Source organism: Thalassophryne amazonica, chromosome 5 (assembly GCF_902500255.1).
Source record: "Thalassophryne amazonica chromosome 5, fThaAma1.1, whole genome shotgun sequence".
Classification (NCBI taxonomy): Eukaryota; Metazoa; Chordata; class Actinopteri; order Batrachoidiformes; family Batrachoididae; genus Thalassophryne; species Thalassophryne amazonica.
Window position 1 is genome coordinate 64059419 of NC_047107.1, and position 21708 is coordinate 64081126.

Here is a 21708-nt window from a genome sequence, read left to right on the forward strand (position 1 = left end):
GATATGTTTTAGGTAGTTGTCAAACAACAGAATGTTGTGCATATGTATAGTTTGTGTGTGTGCATGCATGCATGCATGCATGCGCATGCATCCACATCTTTGTTGTTTCTGGCCTGTAATTGTCACCTGCTTGATATAAATCATAAAGGCTGAATCCATGACATCTCCCTTCTCATGAGGTGTTTGCACAATCATGATGTCATTTAATTAGTGGCGGTATGATGAAATAGGCACTGAAGCTTCAAATGTGTATCATTTAACTGTGCACATGGACTTTTTTTAAATGGGTACATTTCTCAAACAAAAATAAGTCCAACAGTATTCTTGGTAACTATGTTCACAGAGGTGGTATGGTGGCTTAGCACTGTTGTCTCACAGCAAGAAAAAGATGGGATCACTTCTCACCTGCTCCTTTCTGTGTGGAGTTTGAATGTTCTTTCTGTGCTTGCGTGGGTTCCCTTCAGGTGCTTTGGCTTCCTCACACATCCAAATACATGCAGGTTAGGTGTATTACAATCTGTAAATTGGCCATAGGTGTGCATAGTGTGACTGGGTTTGTCACCAACACAAAGATAAAGATCAACTTATTTATCCAGAAGGAAATTATTTGCCAGAGTACAGAAACAGTAAACAATGTTTAGTTAATAAATACACCATTCCAGAAAGTGATTGATTTCTATTTAATAGCTAACAATCAAAATTTTATTTGTTTTATTTTTTTAGAATAAGTACAAACAGATTTATGCAAAATGACTAGAAAATACATTGCACAAGATGTTTGACAATATTGCACATAAATCTGAATAGCTAAAAAAATCTTAATAACTCTGTCCATTATTATTCATCCTGCAGAAGAGGGAGGAATTCTAGAGCCTGATAGCCACAGGAAGGAAAGACCTCCTGTGATGTTCTGTGTTGCACCTCGGTGATCTGAAGCCCCTTTCACACCGGGGGTGCTCCTGGTTGCTCCCAGTTGCGCCGTGCGTCATTATGACGATGCCACGTGGAAGCAACTCAGTGCCAAGACGATACAGCTCGGCGCCACAACAGCGCGAGGGCGCAAAGGAGGAAGCAAGTCGGGCGCCAAAAAAATTAAACCTGTTTAATTTTTTTGGCGTCCTGTGCTCGGCGCAGAAAGGAAGTTGTTCCAGCGCAAGTCGGGGCAAAGAGACGTTACCCGACGTGACTCGAAGCCAATTTATGATTCCTGCTGTGTTACGTTGTTCCCGCAGTATAAATCACACACGATTGTTGTTATACCGTGCACTTAATGCAGTAAAAACTACATGCTGAAGAAAAAAAAAAAGCAGAATGATTGCCAGAAATATCCAGTAAAAAGTCCGGACATCTCTAGTCCACTCATGGACGCTCGTTCACACGCGTACATGTGAACAATTAAAAGAAAAAAAGTGTGGCTCCAGGCATTAGTTCCTTGTTCTCTGCTCAAACTCTCACATCACAGTTAAAAAGGGACAAAAAAGGACATAAGTCCCGAGACAGGACATGTTAACATCAAACAGAAATCCAGACATCTCCACCTTCACTTGAAGGTTCGTTCGCCCGCCCGCGTGTGCGCACGCATCTCGTGGTCAAAGGAGGAAAGAAAAAAAAAAATTGTCTGCAGGCAGTTAGTTCCTTTCTGTCCTCAAACTCTCTTATCACAGTTAAAAAAGGACATAAGTCCAGGACATGTCAACATCAAGTTGAACTCCAGACATCTCCACATTTGCTTTAAAGGACGGTTCATGCACGCGTGCGTGCACGCGCATCTCGCGGTCGAAGGAAAGAACAGACAGCAAAAACAGCTCACTATTTCCAAGGGCAGCGACGTGTGTACTGTGTTCAGAAAACAGACTGGATGAGAGGCAGAAAATTAGGCTATTTAAAGTTTAGAGTGAGGGGGAACAACTGGCAGCACCTGGCAGCCAAACTCGCAGCGCAACGAGACGTCATCAGGCGCAAGCCGACACAGTAATTAACCGGCAATTAACTCCAAACAGCGCGGTTTTTCGGCGTCGTCATGGCGCAGTAGGAAGCAACTGAGAGCAGCCCCGGTGTGAAAGGGGCTTTAGTCTACGACTGAAGGTTCACTGACAGGATGTCAGTGTGGCATAGAGGGGGTGGGAGGTGTTGTCCTGGATGCTGAGCAGCTTCCTCAGCTTCCTCCTCTCTAACACCTCCACCACAGACTCCAGCTCAACCCCCAGGACAGACCCAGCTCTCCTGATGAGCTTGTTGAGTCTGTTTATGTCAGCTGCCTTCAGCCTGCTGCCCAGCACAGTACAGTGTAGAAGATGACACTGGAGACCATCGAGTGATAAAACAGCTGTAACACACGAGGTCTGTTAGAAAAGTATCGGACCTTTTTATTTTTTTCAAAAACCTGATGGATTTGAATGAGCAAACCTTGAACCTTCGTGCGCATGCATGAACTTTTTCACGCCTGTCGATTGCGTCATTTGCTGGTAAGCAGCCTCTGTGTGGGACGTGTGTTGTGCGCTTGGCGGGTTTTCATTTCAAGGAAAAAGACCGAACAACTGGAGCAGCGCCGCATCAAATTTTGCCAGAAACTGGGCGACAGCCCCGGGCGCCTAAAGGCGACTTCTGCTCCTAACTGGCAATTAGGATGGGTTAAATGCAGTAAACACATTTCATTGTGTTCCTTTGTGCATATGACAATAAAATTCTTTTGAATCCTTTGAATCCTTGAATCCTTGAAACCATTCGGATGATTCAGACGGCTTTTGGTGACTTTTCAGTCGTGTGACTATCCGAGAAATTGTGGAAGAGGTGGGCATGTCACAACATGTCCTGTGAGATTTCAACACGGAGGCACTTTTGCGCCGCTGTCATTAGCAGTATGAATTTCACCGCCACTCTTTTCATGGCCACATCTTGTGTCACAGTGGAATGTGCCAAAAAAGTGCTGATGTCCACCTCTTTTGCAATTTCTCGGACAGTCACATGACGGTCCCGCATCACCACAGCGTTCACTTTGGAAATGACCTGGTCATTTCAGCATGTTGATGGCCGGCCGGAGCGTGGCTTGCTCTCCACCGTTGTGCGGACGTCTTTAAACTGGTTGTACCACTCCTTAATCTGTGTGATGCCCACAGGATCGTCACAGAAAGCCGTCTGAATCTTCCGAATGGTTTCCACCTGGCTGTTGCCCAGTTTCTGGCAAAATTTGATGCGGTGCTGCTCCAGTCGATCCGTCTTTTTCCTTGAAATGAAAATCCGCCGAGCGCACAACACACGTCCCACACAAAGGCTGCTTACCAGCAAATGACACAATCAACAGGTGTGAAAAAGTTCACGCATGCGCACGAAGGTTCAAGGTTTGCTCATGCAAGCACACGTGATTCAAATCCGTCAGGTTTTTGCAAAAAATAAAAAGGTCCAATATTTTTCTAGCAGACCTCGTATTTCTGCAGACATTGAAAGATCTGAGCCTCCTGAGGAAGTGCACTCAGCTCTGACCTTTCTTGTATACAGCATCTGTGTTTCCAGTCCAGTCCAGTTTGTTGTCTTTGTGGACACCCAGGTACTTGTAGTAGTCCATAAGTAAAACCCAATCTGCCTTGTGGGCACATTTTAACATGAACATGCTCTGATAGCTAAAACACCAAAAGACATTGCACATGTTCATAACTTTGTACCTACTAGGTGTCTGCTAGGAAGCTGAGGTCTCTCTCATCTTGCTAAGAAGGATGTGTTTCATTCTGTAATACATAAAGAAAATAAAATGTTCAGCTTTCTTACTGTACTTGTGAAACTACTATTAATGCTTGCCAGTTAGGTTTGTAAAGTATCTTTAAACTGTTAATGACAATAGTACTTCATGACATTACTGGGCTTTATGAAAGCATTTATTGCAGCTTTTGTTTTTGGGGATAAAATCGCTGTTTACCCTTTGCATTGGCAATGGCTGAGTGTCATATTGTTATTACCTGAGGCCAAAATATGGCCATCGGGTATTGCAAAGGCCTTGCATCCGCCCCTCTGTACTCAGCTAAAGTCCATTCCTATTACTACCAGGGTCTTCAAATTCACAGGGAGCATTCTTGGGACACACAAGTTCAAATATGGCTAACCATGACCCATTTTAAGAGGTCAAAAGTCACCTTCTGTTTCCTATTTTTATGCACGTATGGCTGAGGGTATTTTAGCATTGCTTTATATTTTTTATGTCATTGGTCATTTTCTTTATCTGTGTGTTACAGAGAAGAGTGGAAAAGAGGTGATGTCTAAAGGCTCCAGTGGCATGGATATCATCCTGGCTTCACTGAAGGTCAGATGTGCTTTGTATTACTGTGTAGTTACTGTAATTTTTCTTTATTTTAATTTAAAAGCAAAAAGGTTAATTCAGAATATACCAACATGCTTGACATGCTTGTCCCAGAAATGATATGACATTAGTAATTAAATCAGTTATTGAATATCACCAATTATAGAAAACTGGGATCCTATCTTCCACCCAGTGCAAAGGGGTTCACAGCGAAGCGCTACTGTCATTGGTAGTGTCCACCTGACACAGTTATCGTTTTCAAACCGAATGGACACATTCTTTAATTTTCTAGTCTGCTTTTCATATGGGCATAGACGTTTGGGCTAAATCTGAGGTATGATATGGTATGGCGCAGAGCTGAAAAATTTGTTTGATCGGGCACCATAAAGTGTTTGCATCAGAGATCACCAAAAACATGGTCTAAAGTTCAGTACAGTACATGTTTGGTATTTCAAGAGGGCCCAGGTTGAAAAATCCCAGAATACCACTTTAAATATTCATATGGCACTTACTATATAAAATAAAGTTGTTTTATTATTATTATTATTATTATTTCTTTAGGCATTAGAGGCTGTTGAAAGACTGTTGTTACATTGTTTGGTACATGCATCCGCCGCATAACTACATGACCATGGCTGAATCTATGGATAACACTACAGCAAATGCCTTGAACATGCCCAAAGAAGGGTGGTTAAAGCCCCAGATGTGTCCCAGATGTGACAGTCGTAAAAAAAAAAGAGAATGTTAGTAGAGAACATTGGTAATCCTGTACACACTGTGTGCACATTTTATTCACGGCTTCATTTGTGGACATCATTCAGTATTACAACAATAAAAATAGCATGTGTGAAAACAAGAATTCCGGCTGACCGCCAGAGGGTAGTGCTTGAGCACCTGGATTATTCCATGCGCACATGCGCAGAGGTCGAGTCTTATACCAATAAAGTCACGCCAGTAGGTGTGACCTTGGTGATGTCAGCGACAGTATATGAGTGCATGTTACCCAGCATGCAGTTCTTTTGGAATCTTTCGCCTAGTCATCCGGAATTCATAGAACCAGTTACATACGTAACTCTTGTTCTATTTCATTCCTCCTGGCCGCCAAAGGGCTGTGCTTTAGCACCTGGATGACTTTATACCAACAAGGTCACGAGGAGTGTGCACTTACCAAACCTCAAAGGTGCACTTACCAACCTCAGCTGCAGATCGAGGAGGTGGATAATTTGGCCGTCGCCACAGGGTGAGGAGCAGCTATATTAACTCTATAGAAGCGGGCAAAAGTACAGGATGAAGCCCATGTTGCTGCAGTACAGATGTTAGTTAGTGTCACACCTTTCAGGGCAGCCCAGGAGGTGGATATGCCTCGAGTTGAATGACATTTCACTGGAGGAGGTTGACGGTCGCCGTTCCTTTAAGCTTGCTATATAGTATTAACAACCCACTGCGACAATCTTTGCTTGGACAAGGCGCAGCCCTTCTTGGGGCCCCATAGTAGACAAACAGAGCATCACTTTTGCGAAACGCAGCTGTCAATTCAGTATAACGTCTAAGTGCATGAACAGGGCACAACAGAATAGAATTAGCTTCTGCAGTAATTTGTGGGGTAAAGACAGCCAAGGTTAGCATGGAAGGGTAAAACAGTCTTTGGTAAAAAGAAGGGTTTTGGCCATAGAATAACCCCTGACCCATCAGAATTCCAGCGCACGCAGTTGCCAGCAATTGAAAAGGCATGGAGCTCGCCAACGCGCTCTGCGGATGAAATAGCAAGCAGGAATGCAGTCTTAATTGACAACCGGCTGACGTCACTGGTACTCAGTGGCTCAAACGGTAACGAGCATAAACCCTCAAGAACTAATTGAAGATCCCAGGATGGCACACGCGCAGTCCTCAGAGGCTGAACTCGAAGAGCACCTCTTAAAAAGCGACATATCAGGGGGTGCGATCCTATTGATTGACCATCTACCATAATGTGGTGAGCAGAGATAGCAGCAACATAAACTTTAATTGTAGAGACAGAAAGGCCGCTGTGAAACGATTGAAGATCAGCACTGGCACAGGACAACAGTCAGGGTCCACCCCTTTGTACTGCCCGTTGGTGCAGTACACAAGGGGTGCACGGGCATTCAGTATAGTCTGCACGACAGCTTGATCACAAGAGTTCAACATGGAGTCTGTCCCTTCAGGGACCACACATACAGTTGAAGACTCTCTGGGTGAGGATGCTAAATGTTCCCGTCCAACTGTGACAAAAGGTCCCTCCTCTGTGGGAGAGGCCACGACTGTCTGCTGAGGAGCGTCAGAATCATGGGGAACCATGTCCTGCCCGGCCAGGATGTCAACCTTATCAGACAAGATCAAGTCATGGGAACACTTCTTCGCCGTAGCAGTAAGGGGCTCAGCATATGGTTGCTTACGTGAGTGTGGTGCCAGGACATCTCTGGTTCAAGCCTGGACAGTCTAGTCAGTCTGTCAGTCAATGGCATAGAAACACAGTTGAAGCAAGCATCGCCTGTGAGTGCTTGTTTCAAGTGTCCATATCCGAGACAGGATGGGCATAAAGTATGGCCATCTTCTGGGCTCAGAGGCAAGAGACAGCTACTGCACACATGCACCAACACAGTAGACATTAGCTTGTGAGGGTGTAGCAGTAAGAGAGACACAAAATTGGGGGTGCAATGAGCAAGAGAGCTCACAGCGTCCCAGACTCTCACCCAGGTGTTAATTGTAAGAACAGTAGTGAGCGGTGGCACTCACAGCCCCACAAACTGACACCTAGATGTTACAGTTGTAAGCCACCAAATGCCAAAGTAGCTGTGAGCTACTGTGGAAAGGTACACACAGAACAGCGGGCAAGCAGAGCCTGTGAAAACAACTGCTGTAGGAAAAGAGTGAAAAACTCTCGCAACCAGCAGGGAAGTCGGAGAATACTTCACAATTACATGTAAAACAATGCCACAGGAGCACAGACACTCACAGCACAGCGTCCAAACTCAGCACGTGGAACACTGCTGCAGAGGAACAAAACCACTTGTAGCTGTGTCACTTTCCAAGTACAGCGGTGTCAGTGTTCAAGCACAGCAGCAGCATCAGTGTTCAAGCGCAGCAGCAGCAGCCATTACCAAGCGCCACAGCGTCAAGTTGCAGGTGCCACAGCATCAGTTTGCAAGCACAACAGCATCAATTTACAAGAAAGTGTCAGCAAGGTGCACGTTTGGAACAGCATGACCAGCAGCGGAAAAAACAGCGTCCAAACTCATAACAGTGTAATTTCACAGGAGCAGAGCGACGCAGGCACGTGGGCGCGAATGGCGCAGTGAAAAAACAGAGCTGACGGTGTGTAATAAACACAGATTGATGAATTAACATGTATAAACAGAGCTAGTGGTGTGTAATAAGGGGAGGTGATGGTCTAGTGGTTAATGCATTGGGCTTGAGACCAGAGGATCCTCTGTTCAAATCCCAGCCTGACCAGAAAATCACTAAGGGGCCTTGGGCAAGGTCCTTAATCCCGTAGTTGCTCCTGGTGTGTAGTGGGCGCCTTGCATGGCAGCACCCTGACATCGGGGTGAATGTGAGGCATCGATGTGTAAACTGCTTTGAGCGTCTGATGCAGGTGTAAAAGAGCTATATAAGTGCAGTCCATTTACCATTTAATAAACACAGACTGCCAAATTAACATTCAAAAAAACAGCCAGGGTGTGTAACAGTAGCGGAAAACTACATTTAATGTCGAATTGAAACGTAGTTCACAGAAATAATCGCTATGTTTGAGGGAGAAAGCTGGAAAGACAGCGAAGCTTTCCATGAAGGAGCGTTCTCAGCCTGATTGTAGAGCTCTAGACAAAATTCAGCATTCTATTCATTCATTGAAAACATTCAAGCATACTGCTCCAGTTGTAATGAAAAGAAAATACCAGCTCATTATTTTTCAGGTGTTTAGAAACAGTTAAAGGTGCACTGTAAGCACCTGAGCTTGACTTCACCTCTTGGACTTTGTCCCTGTGATCGGAGGTCTCAGCTTGTCCTTGTCTCTTCCCAGCAGATCTTTCAGCAGACACCTCCTGAATTTATCATTAACTAAAGTATCCATATCAGAGGGGCTGTCGGTGTTGGCTCTGGAGGGAGTCAGTCTTCCTTAGCCTGCACTCCAGAGAGTTGCTCCTCTGATGTGTTTTGGATGAATATACACTTAAAGCTTGGCCCTCCAAGCTGACAGTGGAGGTAGCAATTCACTTGTAGACATGAAGATGCACATTCAGAATTTAACAGTTTCAGTATCAGATTTCAGATTCAGTAGCTACAGCTTGCCTCATTGTATTCAGCCACAGTTGTTTGATTAATCGGTGTGTTTGATTTGAAATTAGACCACCCAAATAGAACAGACAGCATCAAAGTTTGTAACAAAAAAGTCAAAGTCACTACATACAGTAGTGTTCAATAAGACCAAGCATTCATGATATGCACACTCTTAAGGCTATGAAATTGGGCTATTAGTAAAAAAAAAAAAAAAAAAAAGTAGAAAAGGGGGTGTTCACAATAATAGTAGCATCTGCTGTTGACGCTACAAACTCAAAACTATTATGTTCAAACTGCTTTTTTAGCAATCCTGTGAATCACTAAACTAGTATTTAGTTGGATAACCACAGTTTTTCATGATTTCTTCACATCTGCGAGGCATTAATTTTGTTGGTTTGGAACCAAGATGTTGCTGGTTTACTAGTGTGCTAGGGGTCATTGTCTTGTTGAAACACCCATTTCAAGGGCATGTCCTCTTCAGCATAAGGCAGCATGACCTGTTCAAGTATTTTGACATATCCAAACTGATCCATGATACCTGGTATGTGATATATCGGCCCAACACCATAGTAGGAGTAACATGCCCATATCATGATGTTTGCACCACCATGCTTCACTGTCTTCACTGTGAACTGTGGCTTGAATTCAGAGTTTGGGGATCGTCTCACAAATTGTTTGTGGCCCTTGGATCCAAAAAGAACAATTTTACTCTCATCAGTCCACAGAATATTCCTCCATTTCTCTTTAGGCCAGTTGATGTGTTCTTTGGCAAATTGTAACGTCTTCTGCACATGTCTTTTATTTAACAGAGGGACTTTGCAGGGGATTCTTGCAAATAAATTAGCTTCACACAGGCGTCTTCTAACTGTCACAGCACTTACAGGTAACTCCAGACTGTCTTTGATCATCCTGGAGCTGATCAGTGGGTGAGCCTTTGCCATTCTGGTTATTCTTCTATCCATTTTGATGGTTGTTTTCCGTTTTCTTCCATGCGTCTCTGTTTTTTTTTGTCCATTTTAAAGCATTGGAGATCATTGTAAATGAACAGCCTATAATTTTTTGCACCTGCGTATAAGTTTTCCCCTGTCCATTCAACTTTTTAATCAAACTACGCTGTTCTTCTGAACAATGTCTTGAACGTCCCATTGTCCTCAGGCTTTCAAAGAGAAAAGCATGTTTCAGGTGCTGGCTTCATCCTTAAATAGGGGACATCTGATTCACACCTGTTTGTTCCACAAAATTAACGAAATCACTGACTGAATGCCACACTACTATTATTGTGAACACCCCCTTTTCTACATTTTTTTTTTTTTTTTACTAATAGCCCAATTTCATAGCCTTAAGAGTGTGCATATCATGAATGCTTGGTCTTGTTGGATTTACTACTAGAATCTACTGAATCCACTGGTACCTTGTTTCCCATGTAACAATAACAAACATACTCAAAACCTGGATTAATCTTTTTAGTCACATAGCACTACTATTATTCTGAACACTACTGTAGATGTGTTTTTCAATATAAAGTTGTGTGTGTGGGGGGGGGGGGTATGTACAGTATGTGCTCCTGTTTGTTTTTTAAAAAAATGTACTGTGTATGACCTTACAGAACACTCAGGATGTCCAGACCACTCAAAACATTCTCTGCATTCTCACTGAGTTACTGACTGTGGGTAAGTAGAATTTACATCTTTTTATCTGTCTGCAAAACAGTTAATATGAAATTCAATCAGGAATTGTGAAGAAGTGACAAGAATGAGAAGTCAACAACTAGATGTGTTTTGTACTATCCTTGGGAACATCTGGAATGACTATGATAACGAATGGTAACTTGGGGAGAGAAAGATGAGGAGTATCACTTGCACTGTGAGGGAACAACGCCTATGACATTTTGGCCATGTGGCGTGTTTCTCTGGAATGATCCAGCACACTGGTGTGAGGATTTCAGTAGCTGGTGAAGGCCAAGAGGGTGCCCACCATTCACCTGGCTATGGCACATAGATTGTTACCTTTGTGGTGGGGATGAACTTATTTTCTGTCTGGGTGATGGCCATCAAGATCACAAATAGATTCTGTGTGGTACATGTGGCACCAGCAAAAAACTGCCAGACCCGACCTAACAAGAATAGCTGTTCCTTTCTTTAGTCATGACTTATTGGGTAGGTAACTGTTCTTTCTGAAACAAATAATCTTATAAAGTTTTTATTTATTTATTTATTTATTTATTTTGTGGGGGTAGGGTGTGTTATTAATTGTTTTAACATAATCATTGGGGGGCGATAGTGAGTTGGCTAGAGAGTAGACGTGTTTCTTCGGAGCTCCTCGAGGCACTTAGCTTAAACTCTACAAAAGTTATATTTGCCTGAGTTCTTACCTCCGCCACATTTTGATCATTGTTTATCTCCTAGATACTTTAACCATAACCACACTTTAACTGAATGTCCAGTAAACGTGTGGTAAGTGCACGCCAGAAGGAAGGCGCTAACACTAATGCTAGTGGTACAGCTAGCAACTTAAAACTCAGCTCACCGAGTGATGATGACAAGGAGCTCCCTCTTATGTGGAAGAACATCGAAACGAGCATCCTTCGTTCTATCAGTGTCCGTTTTGATGACTTTGAACAGAAAATCCAGGGTCTCGTCGCCGGTCAACTTGAACTAATCGAGAAAATGGACGACATGGAAAACCAGGCCGCAGACCACGCGCAACGCATCCAGAGTCTGTAAATAGCGATGGACGAGTTGCGGCAGGAAAACAAATCTCTCCACTCTAAGCTTTCTGATCTAGAGGGGCGATCTAGACGCAATAATATTAAAATAGTTGGCATTGGTGAAGGAGAAGAAAAGGGGAGACCAACCGATTTTGTATCCCACTTGATTCCCAAATTACTCGGAGTGGAGAACTTTGACAAGCCAGTGGTGATTGACAGGACACATCGCTTGCTCTAGCCGAAACCAGCAGAAGGCTCAAAACCTCGCATCCTCATCGCGTGTGTGCACTATGCCCAGGACAAAGAAAAGATTCTTCGGATATGCTGACAACGCTCCCTGGAATATGGTGGAAAGCTTGTTTTCATCTTTCCCGACTATACATCTGAGGTCATGGAGAAACGGCGGCGCTTTAAGGAGGTGCTACGCGCGCTGAGGGAGAAAAACATTCAGCATTATCTCCTGCTCGGCTTCACGTGCACCATCAAGAGCAGGTAAAAGTGTTTGGCAGTCCTGCTGAAGCAAAATGCTTCATGGACAAAGAACTAAAGTAGACGGAGGACAACAACGTTAACACAAGTAACCATGTTGATACTTTAATGATGGCAAAATGTCCTTTTCTGTGCGTCTCAGGAGTGCCGTAAAATAGATCAGGCTATTCAGCTCAGTTTTTGTTTGGCCAGTGGCCTCATGTTAGTATGAAGGTGGCCCAGCTTCATTTGGGGAACTACGGGCAGGTATGTGGTTCATACACACACATGTTCAGTGTGCATATTTTATTTTTTGTTTGTTGTTCTTATGTTTTTTGTATATTTTCAGCTACCAGATGTGTTTAAGTACTGCAACTGTACTCTGTTTTATATTACGTTCAGTCAACATATATGAACAATCCAACTAATTCATTGTCCTTGGTGACGTGGAATGTCAGAGGATTGGGCAACCCTATTAAATGGGGAAAGGTTTTTGCTCATTTGAAGCTATTAAAAGCCGATATTGTTTTCTTGCAAGAAACGCATGTTAATGCCACATAACATAAAAAACTAAACTAAACTAAGCTAATTGGACTTCTCAAGTGTATCCCTCCCCGTTTACATCCAAAGCTAGAGGTGTAGCCATTCTTTTTCAAAAATCTGTACCTTTTAACTTTCAGTCTAGTGTAACAGATCCTTATGGTCGTTTTATTATTGTAAAGGGGGATATCAATTGTTTCCCAGTGACCCTAGTCAATTTATATGGACCAAATTCAGATGATCCAGCCTTTTTTTGTAGTTTTTGATATAATACCAGATGATGTCACTTACAATCTGCTTATCAGAGGTGATTTCAACTGTTATTTGGACCCCTATTTGGCTAGATTTTCAAGAACCCCTCCACCTCACATTCTCTCAGTACTAACACTCAATAACTTAATCAATGAATGGTTAGGACATTTGGAGGTTACAGCATCCAACTGTGCACGATTATTCATTCCATTCCCATGTCCATGAGTCGTACACACGCATAGATTACTTCTTGGTTGATTCCAGACTCATTTCTGATATTTCATGTAGTAAATACCATAACATAATAATCTCTGATCACAGTCCAGTTAGCATTAACCTTCAACTGAATTTTCCTAAGCAAACTTATAGTTGGCGTTTTAACTCTCTATTGCTTGCAGAGCCAGGCTTCCACACATATATCAATGACCAGATTTCTCTATTTCTCGAGACTAACGATAATGGTGAGGTCAACGATTCAACACTGTGGGAAACTCTTAAAGTCTACATTAGAGGACAAATAATATCTTTTGAGGCAAGACGCAAAAAGGTAAAATATGGCAGACTAAAAGAAATTGAGGGAGAGATCAAATATTGTAAAATATTGTAATTTATATTGTAAAGCAAAAGCCATACAATAATTACAGAAAAACCCCAACGGTTAAAACGACCCCCTATGAGCAAGCACTTGGCGACAGTGGGAAGGAAAAACTCCCTTTTAACAGGAAGAAACCTCCAGCAGAACCAGGCTCAGGGAGGGGCAGTCTTCTGCTGGGACTGGTTGGGGCTGAGGGGAGAGAATCAGGAAAAAGACATCAAAGAAATCATTATCAAGACAATTAAAAGGTGAGCAAGCAAACCACTTCATCTATAAAGTTAGATCTAGTTCTGGATCAATTTTGACGGATTTACAGGATATTAATGACTGCTTTAGAGACTTTTATTCCAATATTTATTCATCAAAAACTAATGCTACAAAGGAAGATATTGAAGCCTTCCTTTCCTCTCTTCATTTTCCACATCTAAAAGCTACCAAGTGGGACTAATTGGACTCAGATTGTGCTTCTAGTGAACTGTTGGAGGCCATAAACTCATTTCCTTCTGGAAAGGCTCTTGGGCCTGACGGGTTTGGCCCAGAGTTTTATAAGGCCTTTGGAAGCAAGTTGGTCCCGCTGTTATTAAGAATGATATGTCACACTTTTGCCAATAAGCTATTGCCATCATCTCTTTGCGAGGCAAATGTTTGTGTCCTGTTGAAGAAGGGAAAGGATGATGCTGACCTGAGCAGCTATAGACCCATCGCTCTATTAAATTATGATCTAAAAATAATTCCAAAAATTTTAGCAACAAGATTAGGAAAATGCATAGAGCATATTTTACATCCCGATCAAAGAGGGTTTATCCCCGGTAGATATTCATTTTGCAATGTTCGGAAGATCCTGAACATGCTGTATTCAGATAAAAATAAAATTAATGGTGCTGCCATACTGTCTTTAGACGCACAAAAGGCCTTTGATACAGTAGAGTGGCCCTATCTTCTCAGAGCACTTGAAAAATTTGGTCTAGGTAATATCTTTATTCAGTGGGTCAAGATCTTGTACACTGATCTCAGATCCTCAATTCTTACTAATGGAATCAAGTCTAAACAATTTTCTCTGGGAAGAGGAGTGAGGCAGTGTGATCCGCTGTCCCCCCTGCTTTTTAACATTGCACTGGAACCATTGGCCATAGGGATTCGCGAACATCCGAATATTAAAGGTATTAAGTTGGGCGATATTGAGACTCATGTAACTCTCTATGCAGATGATCTGCTTATTTGTTTATCTGATCCAAAAACGTCTATTTCTATCCTCTTGGACTATGTCAACTCATTCGGTCATATATCTGGGTATATTATAAATTGGGGAAAGAGTGAGCTTATGGGGATAAACTGCCTAAAGTATTTGTGGATTCTGTTCCTTTCAGCATAATAAATCATCATTTCAATTACCTGGGGTTAAAATTAGCTAAAGATCCCAACAATCTATTTAAGGCAAATTTTTCTGATTCAGTGGACAAGCTTAAAAGTCATATTGAGGCCTGGAGAATCTTACCACTAGGATAGGACGAGTCAATGCAGTTAAAGTGGTTACTCTACCAAGATTCTTATACTTGTTTCATAACTTGCCCATTTATCATCCTTTTTTTTTTTAAATGGACTCTATCATCCTGCCTTTTGTCTGGGGATTTAAATCTCATAGGATATCTAAGGCTCATCTGTATAAATCAATGGATAAAGGAGGCCTTGGTCTCCCAATCTTTAAACATTATTATTGGGCCGCCAATTCCAGGGCCCTCACCTATTTGAAACAAGGGAGCCCCATCAACCGAGAGGGGCGAGGTGCCGTCCCCTCTTGGTTACAACTTGAGGCTCCCAAGGCCGATAACATTTCACTACATACACTTCTATTTTCGCGTGTCACACTGGAAAATTTGAACCAGCAAAACTTTGTTTTGAGAAATTCTGTGCATATCTTGCGTCAGATTAAAATGGGAAATCAACTCCCTAAAGACTGTATCTATGCTCAGATTTGCAACAATTCCCTCTTTAAACCTGGGCAGATGGATGCTGCATTCAACATTTGGAGAGAGAGGGGCATTTCATCTTTTGCCGATCTGTATATAGATGGTCATTTTCCCTCATTTGCCCAACTACATTCATTCATTCACCTCCAACTGCTTAGTCCAATTAAAGGTTGCGGGGGGCTGGAGCCTATCCCAGCAGTCATAGAGCGTGAGGCGGGGTAAACCGGGGCAGGGGACAGGACGCTAGTCTGTCGCAGGGCCACAAACAGACAAACAAGCACAGACACACACACACACACACACACACACACACACACACACACACACACACACACACCTACGGACAATTTAAAGACTCCAGTCCACCTAACCCGCATGTCTTTGGATGTGGGAGGAAACCAGAGCACCCGGAGGAAACCCACACACACACACAGGGAGAACATGCAAACTCCACACAGAAAGGCCATGGAAATTGAACCCACGACCTTCTCACTGTGAGGCAACAGTGCTAACCACTAAGCCACTGTGCTGCCTGCCCAACTACATCATAAGTATAATATTCCAAATTCGAATTTATTTCGCTATCTACAAATTAGGCACTATATGAAACAAACATTTAAACCCTTTGAATTTATTCCAAACACACATTCATTTTATGAGAATCTAAGGCTTTGTCCCAACTCTAAACATTTGATTTCCAGGTTTGTTGATAGTTTCACCATTCATGTTTCCACAGAACAAATGCGTGTATCCTGGGCTAAAGATCTCATTTCAGAAGTACCATATGAATTATGGGATGAAGCCATGTCAAAGGTTCACTCCTGTTCCATTAACAGTCGCTACAGACTTATCCAGTACAAAGTAATTCACAGATTATATTATTCAAAGACAAAACTAAGCAAAATGTTTCCCAATGTGTCTACTCAATGTGATAAATGTCTTTCTGTTGAAGGAACACTAGCACATCTGTTTTGGTTTTGCCCCAGAGTATTTGGGTTTTGGTCTGCAATTTTTCATTGGTTTTCTAAATGCTATTCTAGAGATATTAAACAAGATCACCATATTGCAATATTTGGATGTTCTTCTTGGGATACACAACTGATTTATGGTCAGCATAAAACTCGGAATGGTAGTTGCCAAAAAACTTATCCTGATGACCTGGAAATCTACCAACCTTCCAGATTTTGAACATTGGCTTAGAGAAATGGTCTTAGCGATACAGATGGAACATCTTCGCTTGGATAATACGAACAGACAACACAGACATGCTGCAATATGGGGACCTTTCCTGGCTCAATTCCAGATTATTGCTCATGGATAAAAGTTTCTGACTGTGTAAATTTGATATAGATCTTGTCAGTTGTATGTTCATACCACTTTGCTGTCTCTGGTCTGGCAGTTTGCTGGTTTTGGTTGTTGCTTTTTGTTTATTGTTACTGTTCCCTGTGTCTTCATAAAGATGGAAATTGAAAAAACATAATTTAAAAAAAAGGAAACATAATCATTGATTGACCAATTGGGGTTTTTCTGATTAGGATGATTTTGGGGTGCTGAATCCGAATCTGAGTTCAGATCACATCACATTTTTTTTTTTTTTCAATCTGTATGTTCTGTATTAAGCAAAAGTTACTCAATCACTCACGACTTTGATGCCACTAGTCATGCACAAAAGCAGCTTCAAAAGCATAGTTTTTAAACCTGGTTTGTGAAATGTGAACAAAGAGCCATAATATCATTTATGATGCCGAAGAGGTGTGAGAGGCTGCAGCTTTTCCTTCAATGCTTGATACGAGAAGTAGCCACGAAGTTCGAAAAATAGCAGTTTCCAGACAAAGTAGTAAGGTTAAGAAATGTCATTTTTAAACATATGTTTGACTGTAACAGCATTAGTTTCTTAACAGGATTGTTTGTTATTGTGTGACGGGTTCAGCAATTTACAGTTTAGTGAAGACTTTGTGAAGACTTTGCCCTGATTCTTCTTTATGCTAAAATAGTTAACATGTCTGCAACTTCCAAACAAAGGAAGTATTGCAGTGACCCAGATATTTTCTGTTATTTGTGGTTGCTTCTCTTTACCACCTCAAAGATGTTACATCAGTACTTCTATCAAAAGAGTGTACCTTGCTTATTCCAGAGTACACTTGGTGACCAGGACAAAAATTGGCTATTCACCACGTTTACACAATTTGTGTCGAAACACTGAGATCCTGGTCTCAAGGAAAGAATGCTAATCTCAAATTTGGTGTGCCAGTGGTTTGGAGAGATCCGAAAAAAAAAACACTGAGATGACTGCTACATCTGGCTTGTAAACGTCAAGGGATTTAATAAGAAAAACAACACTTGCCCATGCCATGGGTAATAACACATCTCCATAACATCACAGATGCTGGCTTTTGAACTTTGCGCTGGTAACAATCTGGATGGTCTTTTTCCTCTTTTGTCCGGAGGACATGATTTCCAAAAACAATTTGAAATGTGGACTCATCAAACCACAGCACACTTTTCCACTTTGCATCTGTCCATTTCAAATGAGCTCGGACCCAGAGAAGGCGGCAGCGTTTCTGAATGTTGTTAATGTATTGCATTCGCTTTGCATGGTAGTGTTTTAATTTGCACTTGTAGATGTACCGACGAACTGTGTTAACTGACAATGGTTTTCTGAAATGTTCCTAAGCCCACGCGGTAAGATCCTTTACACAATGATGTCGGTTTTTAATGCAGTGCCGTCTGAGGGATTGAAGGTCACGGGCATTCAATGCTGGTTTTTGACCTTGCCGCTTACATGTAGAAAGTTCTCCAGATTTTCTGAATCTTCTGATTATATTATGGACTGTAGAATCCCTAAATTCCTTGCAATTGAACGTTCAGAAACATTGTTCTTAAACTGTTGGACTATTTTTTTTCACGCAGTTGTTCACAAAGTAGTGACCCTTGCCCCATCTTTGCTTGTGAACGGCTGAGCCTTTTGGGGATGCTCCTTTTATACCCAATCATGACACTCACCTGTTTCCAATTAACCTGTTCTCCTGTGGAATGTTCCAAACAGGTGTTCTTTGAGCATTCATCAACTGTCCCAGTCTTTTGTTGCCCCTGTCCCAACTTTTTCGAAATGTGTTGCATGCATCCATTTCAAAATGAGCAAAAACAAAAAAGTCTATCAGTTTGAACATTAAATATCTTGTCTTTGTGGTGTATTCAGTCGAGTATAGGTTGAAGAGGATTTTCAAATCATTGTATTCTGTTTTTATTTACATTTCACACAATGACCCAACTTCATTGGGTCGTTGTATGAAATGTAAATAAAATAATCTAGCATGGTAATAACCTTTAATACATTAGCCTGAAACGAAAAAAAAAAAAAAAAAAAACCTACAAGTTAGTCTTGGCCCGCAGAGCACGACAGCTTTGCTGCTCATAGGGGGTCGTTTTGACCGTTGGGTTTTCATAATTATTGTATGGCCTTGCCTTGCAATGTGGAGCGCCTTGGGGCAACTGTTTGTTGTGATTTGGCGCTATATAAGAAAAAAGTTGATTGATTGATTGATTGCCACCGATTCTGTCTCATCAGATTCTCCTGCATCGTCTTGCTCTCCTTCTTCGTCATCTTCCGCTATCACAGGCTTATACTCATTCTCCTCATCTGAAAGCTCTAAATCTGAATTTCCCTCAATTATCCGGTACAGAATCCTCTCCGCTTCACTTCTTGCTCCTACAACAATGTGCAGTCATTAAATACATTAAAATATTCCTGGTGTCCACTACAGTTGACATTCATAAATTGACTGTTATATCAACACAGAAATAATGAAACAGTTTTTAGATGCAATGATAGCATCATTTACATGTTAATGAACAAGAATATATATACTTTTTATGATAAAAAGAGAGAGAAAAAAGAATATTTGTGTTACCCCTTAGCTTTCCATAAAATGTGGTTGTTGGTATGGCGGCCATCTTGATAGAGAAAAAAATAAAGTTCCAAGCATGTAAGCCCATCACATGACACATCGCTGGAAAGCCCAGGATGTCCTCTACAGAATACTATAGAGCCTTAAAGGTTTACTCCAAATACTTAAGGAAGATAGAGGTGAACAAAATGTCCATTATAGAGGACATAAATTAATGGGCCGGGTCTCAGGAGGATATCTCATAAACATTATGTGATTGGCAAAACCTAATATGAGATTTGGATTCAACTCCCCAAAATTACCCAAAATCTACTGAAAAACTCCATGCAACAAAAATCGTGGTGTTTAGAGAGCACAACTCGGCCCATCACTAATTCAGAACTAATTTTGTTTTCTCACCAAAAGACTATAGCAAATGTAATTATAGAGACAGTTAACATTGTATATGCTATTAAGAGCAGCAAATACTAAGTGCAGGGTTGTAGCTAGAGCCATTTTAGTGATGGGTAAATTTCGTGATCACGGCTCATGGCTGAGGGTCCAGGGTATAGGGTACCCTATAGCTATTGGGTTTTATACCCCTAAAGGTTATTGGCAAGCCCTATTTTAAAGTAGACCTGCATTGAAATAAATGCAGTCAGATCTTTGGACCAAAAAATGACTTATATTTACACATAAGATCCTTCTGAATGTAGTAAAGTAAATCTGCAAGCCCAGATCTGTCATTCAACAGAGAAATCTTCATTTAAAAATGACAAATTTACAGCTAAAATTTAGCCCTCCGCAAAACTGTCATCACATCCGGGACGCTGCCGAGACATCAGGTAAAAGACCCTATTCTAGCATGCATTGCGCGCGCCAACTCTAATTTGTGGATTTACATCAGTTTGCATCTGCACCTTTTTCTTGTCTTATACAGAAGGATCTACTTTTTTTAAAACTTCATATTGTCTTGCGGCACATTTGGTGAGTACACATTTCTTTTATTTGTGCTTGAAAATTATTTTGGGGAACTTTTTTATACGCCCGTTTGATTGAGTGGTGTCGCATTGAAAATCTACTGTCTTTCGCCTCCGGTGTTACCGTCGCGGGGTACGGAGGCGGGACCCGCAAAGAATCCAAGTCATTAAAAAGATATAAACCTCTCTCAGCGGCCACGGAGCTCTGCGGCATTACCGAGACGTGCGGCGCTGCAGAAAGTCTGTCCTTGCAGCTACAGGTGTCACCGGCCGCTCCGCATCAAAACAGCGAGCGTAGTCTCTGGACTTTTGCCAAGTTGGCTGCACCTCCATTCAATAGACGGGGACGTGGTGCCGGCTGCACAGCAGACACAGGGGCGATGTGAGTGGCCCGCTTCGGCATTTACCGAGCACGCAGACTCAGTAAGCGCAGCGGAGGCAGAGAGCGAGGCGTCGGGGAAGAGCGTCGCCCGCTGTTGATGTTGCCGCTGATCTGAGCATGCAGAGCTGTATCTCACATTCATTGCAGCTTACTTTTGATGCTGAAACCAGGATGTATATAACAGTAACATTACTAACCGATAAAATCAATTTCAATGCAGGCTCGGACTGAAGGCGGGAGCGCTCCGTCTTCTGCCAGACATCACTGCAATGACCCAGATGTACAAACAGTTTTCGCGGAGGGCCAAATTTTAGCTGCAAATTTGTCATTTTTAAATGAAGATTTCGCCGCTGAATTACAAATTTGGGCTTGCAGATTTATTTTACTGCATTCATAAGGGTCTTATAAATACATATCAGTTATTTCTTTCTGAGATCTGACCACATTTATTTCAGTGCAGGTCTACTTTAACTAATTTTGAGTGGTTTTAGGTGCATTAAAAGCAAGATTAATAGACAAAAAAAATTACATTTATGTTGTAATATTTGTAATACCAGAGTTTTTTTTTTTTTTAAATGTTTCTGTTAAAGTCTAAGTTAATAAAATAAATAAAATTGAAAATGTCATGAATAACGCTGAAAAGGTGAAAAACACTTTATGAGCATATAGCATTTGCTGTCTTCTTCAAAAATGACACACTGTACCTTTTAATCCAGTGAAGCAGGCAGTTTTTCAATCATGACCATTTTTGTTTGTTTGTTTTTCAACATTTTTGAGTGGGATCGCATTACTTTTTTTAACAATATAACCAGTAATTGTCATGTTTGAACAAGAGCTAAACATGGACTGATTTGATTTAAACGCTCCACAGGGAGTGTAACATTAGGAATTTACAGCAAGCCATGGAGCAGGTGATTAGAGACCCTGCAAGGCTTATGACAAATGTGGATGTGGAATTCATTAGCTTAGTGTGGAAATTAGTGCAGAAAATCCACTATGGTATAGTGCAGTTTATCTGCCAGGGAGAGAAATTCAACAAGTTGAGACTGTGGCCTGCTTCCGTAGACATGTCCATAAAATCATAGAGAGATATGCTTTGCAAACTTAATACCCATTACTACATTGGATGATGCTGAAATTGAGGATGGCAGTGGTTGTTCCAGCAATATCAAAAATTTCGTGTTTGCTACCTACAGCTCACGTGGAATGTCTCAAACCTAAACCTACTTATAGGCATCTTATATATGCTACTCTGGAACCACCCCTAAACCCAAACAGTTTAACTGTCAACACCACTGAGGTCCTTAGACTGGGTCTCATTAACATAAGAACACTGTCCTCAAAAT

The 21708-nt window shown here is 41.7% G+C and overlaps 1 protein-coding gene across 1 annotated transcript in view; it reads left to right on the forward strand.

The window, feature by feature from the left end:
- The window catches only part of agtpbp1 (ATP/GTP binding protein 1), a 172684-nt gene that overhangs the window by 63240 nt on the left and 87736 nt on the right, over positions 1-21708 (forward strand). The window contains 2 exon segments of the mRNA XM_034170437.1: positions 4224-4291; positions 10191-10254. Of these exon segments, the coding sequence (XP_034026328.1) occupies positions 4224-4291; positions 10191-10254 (132 nt within the window).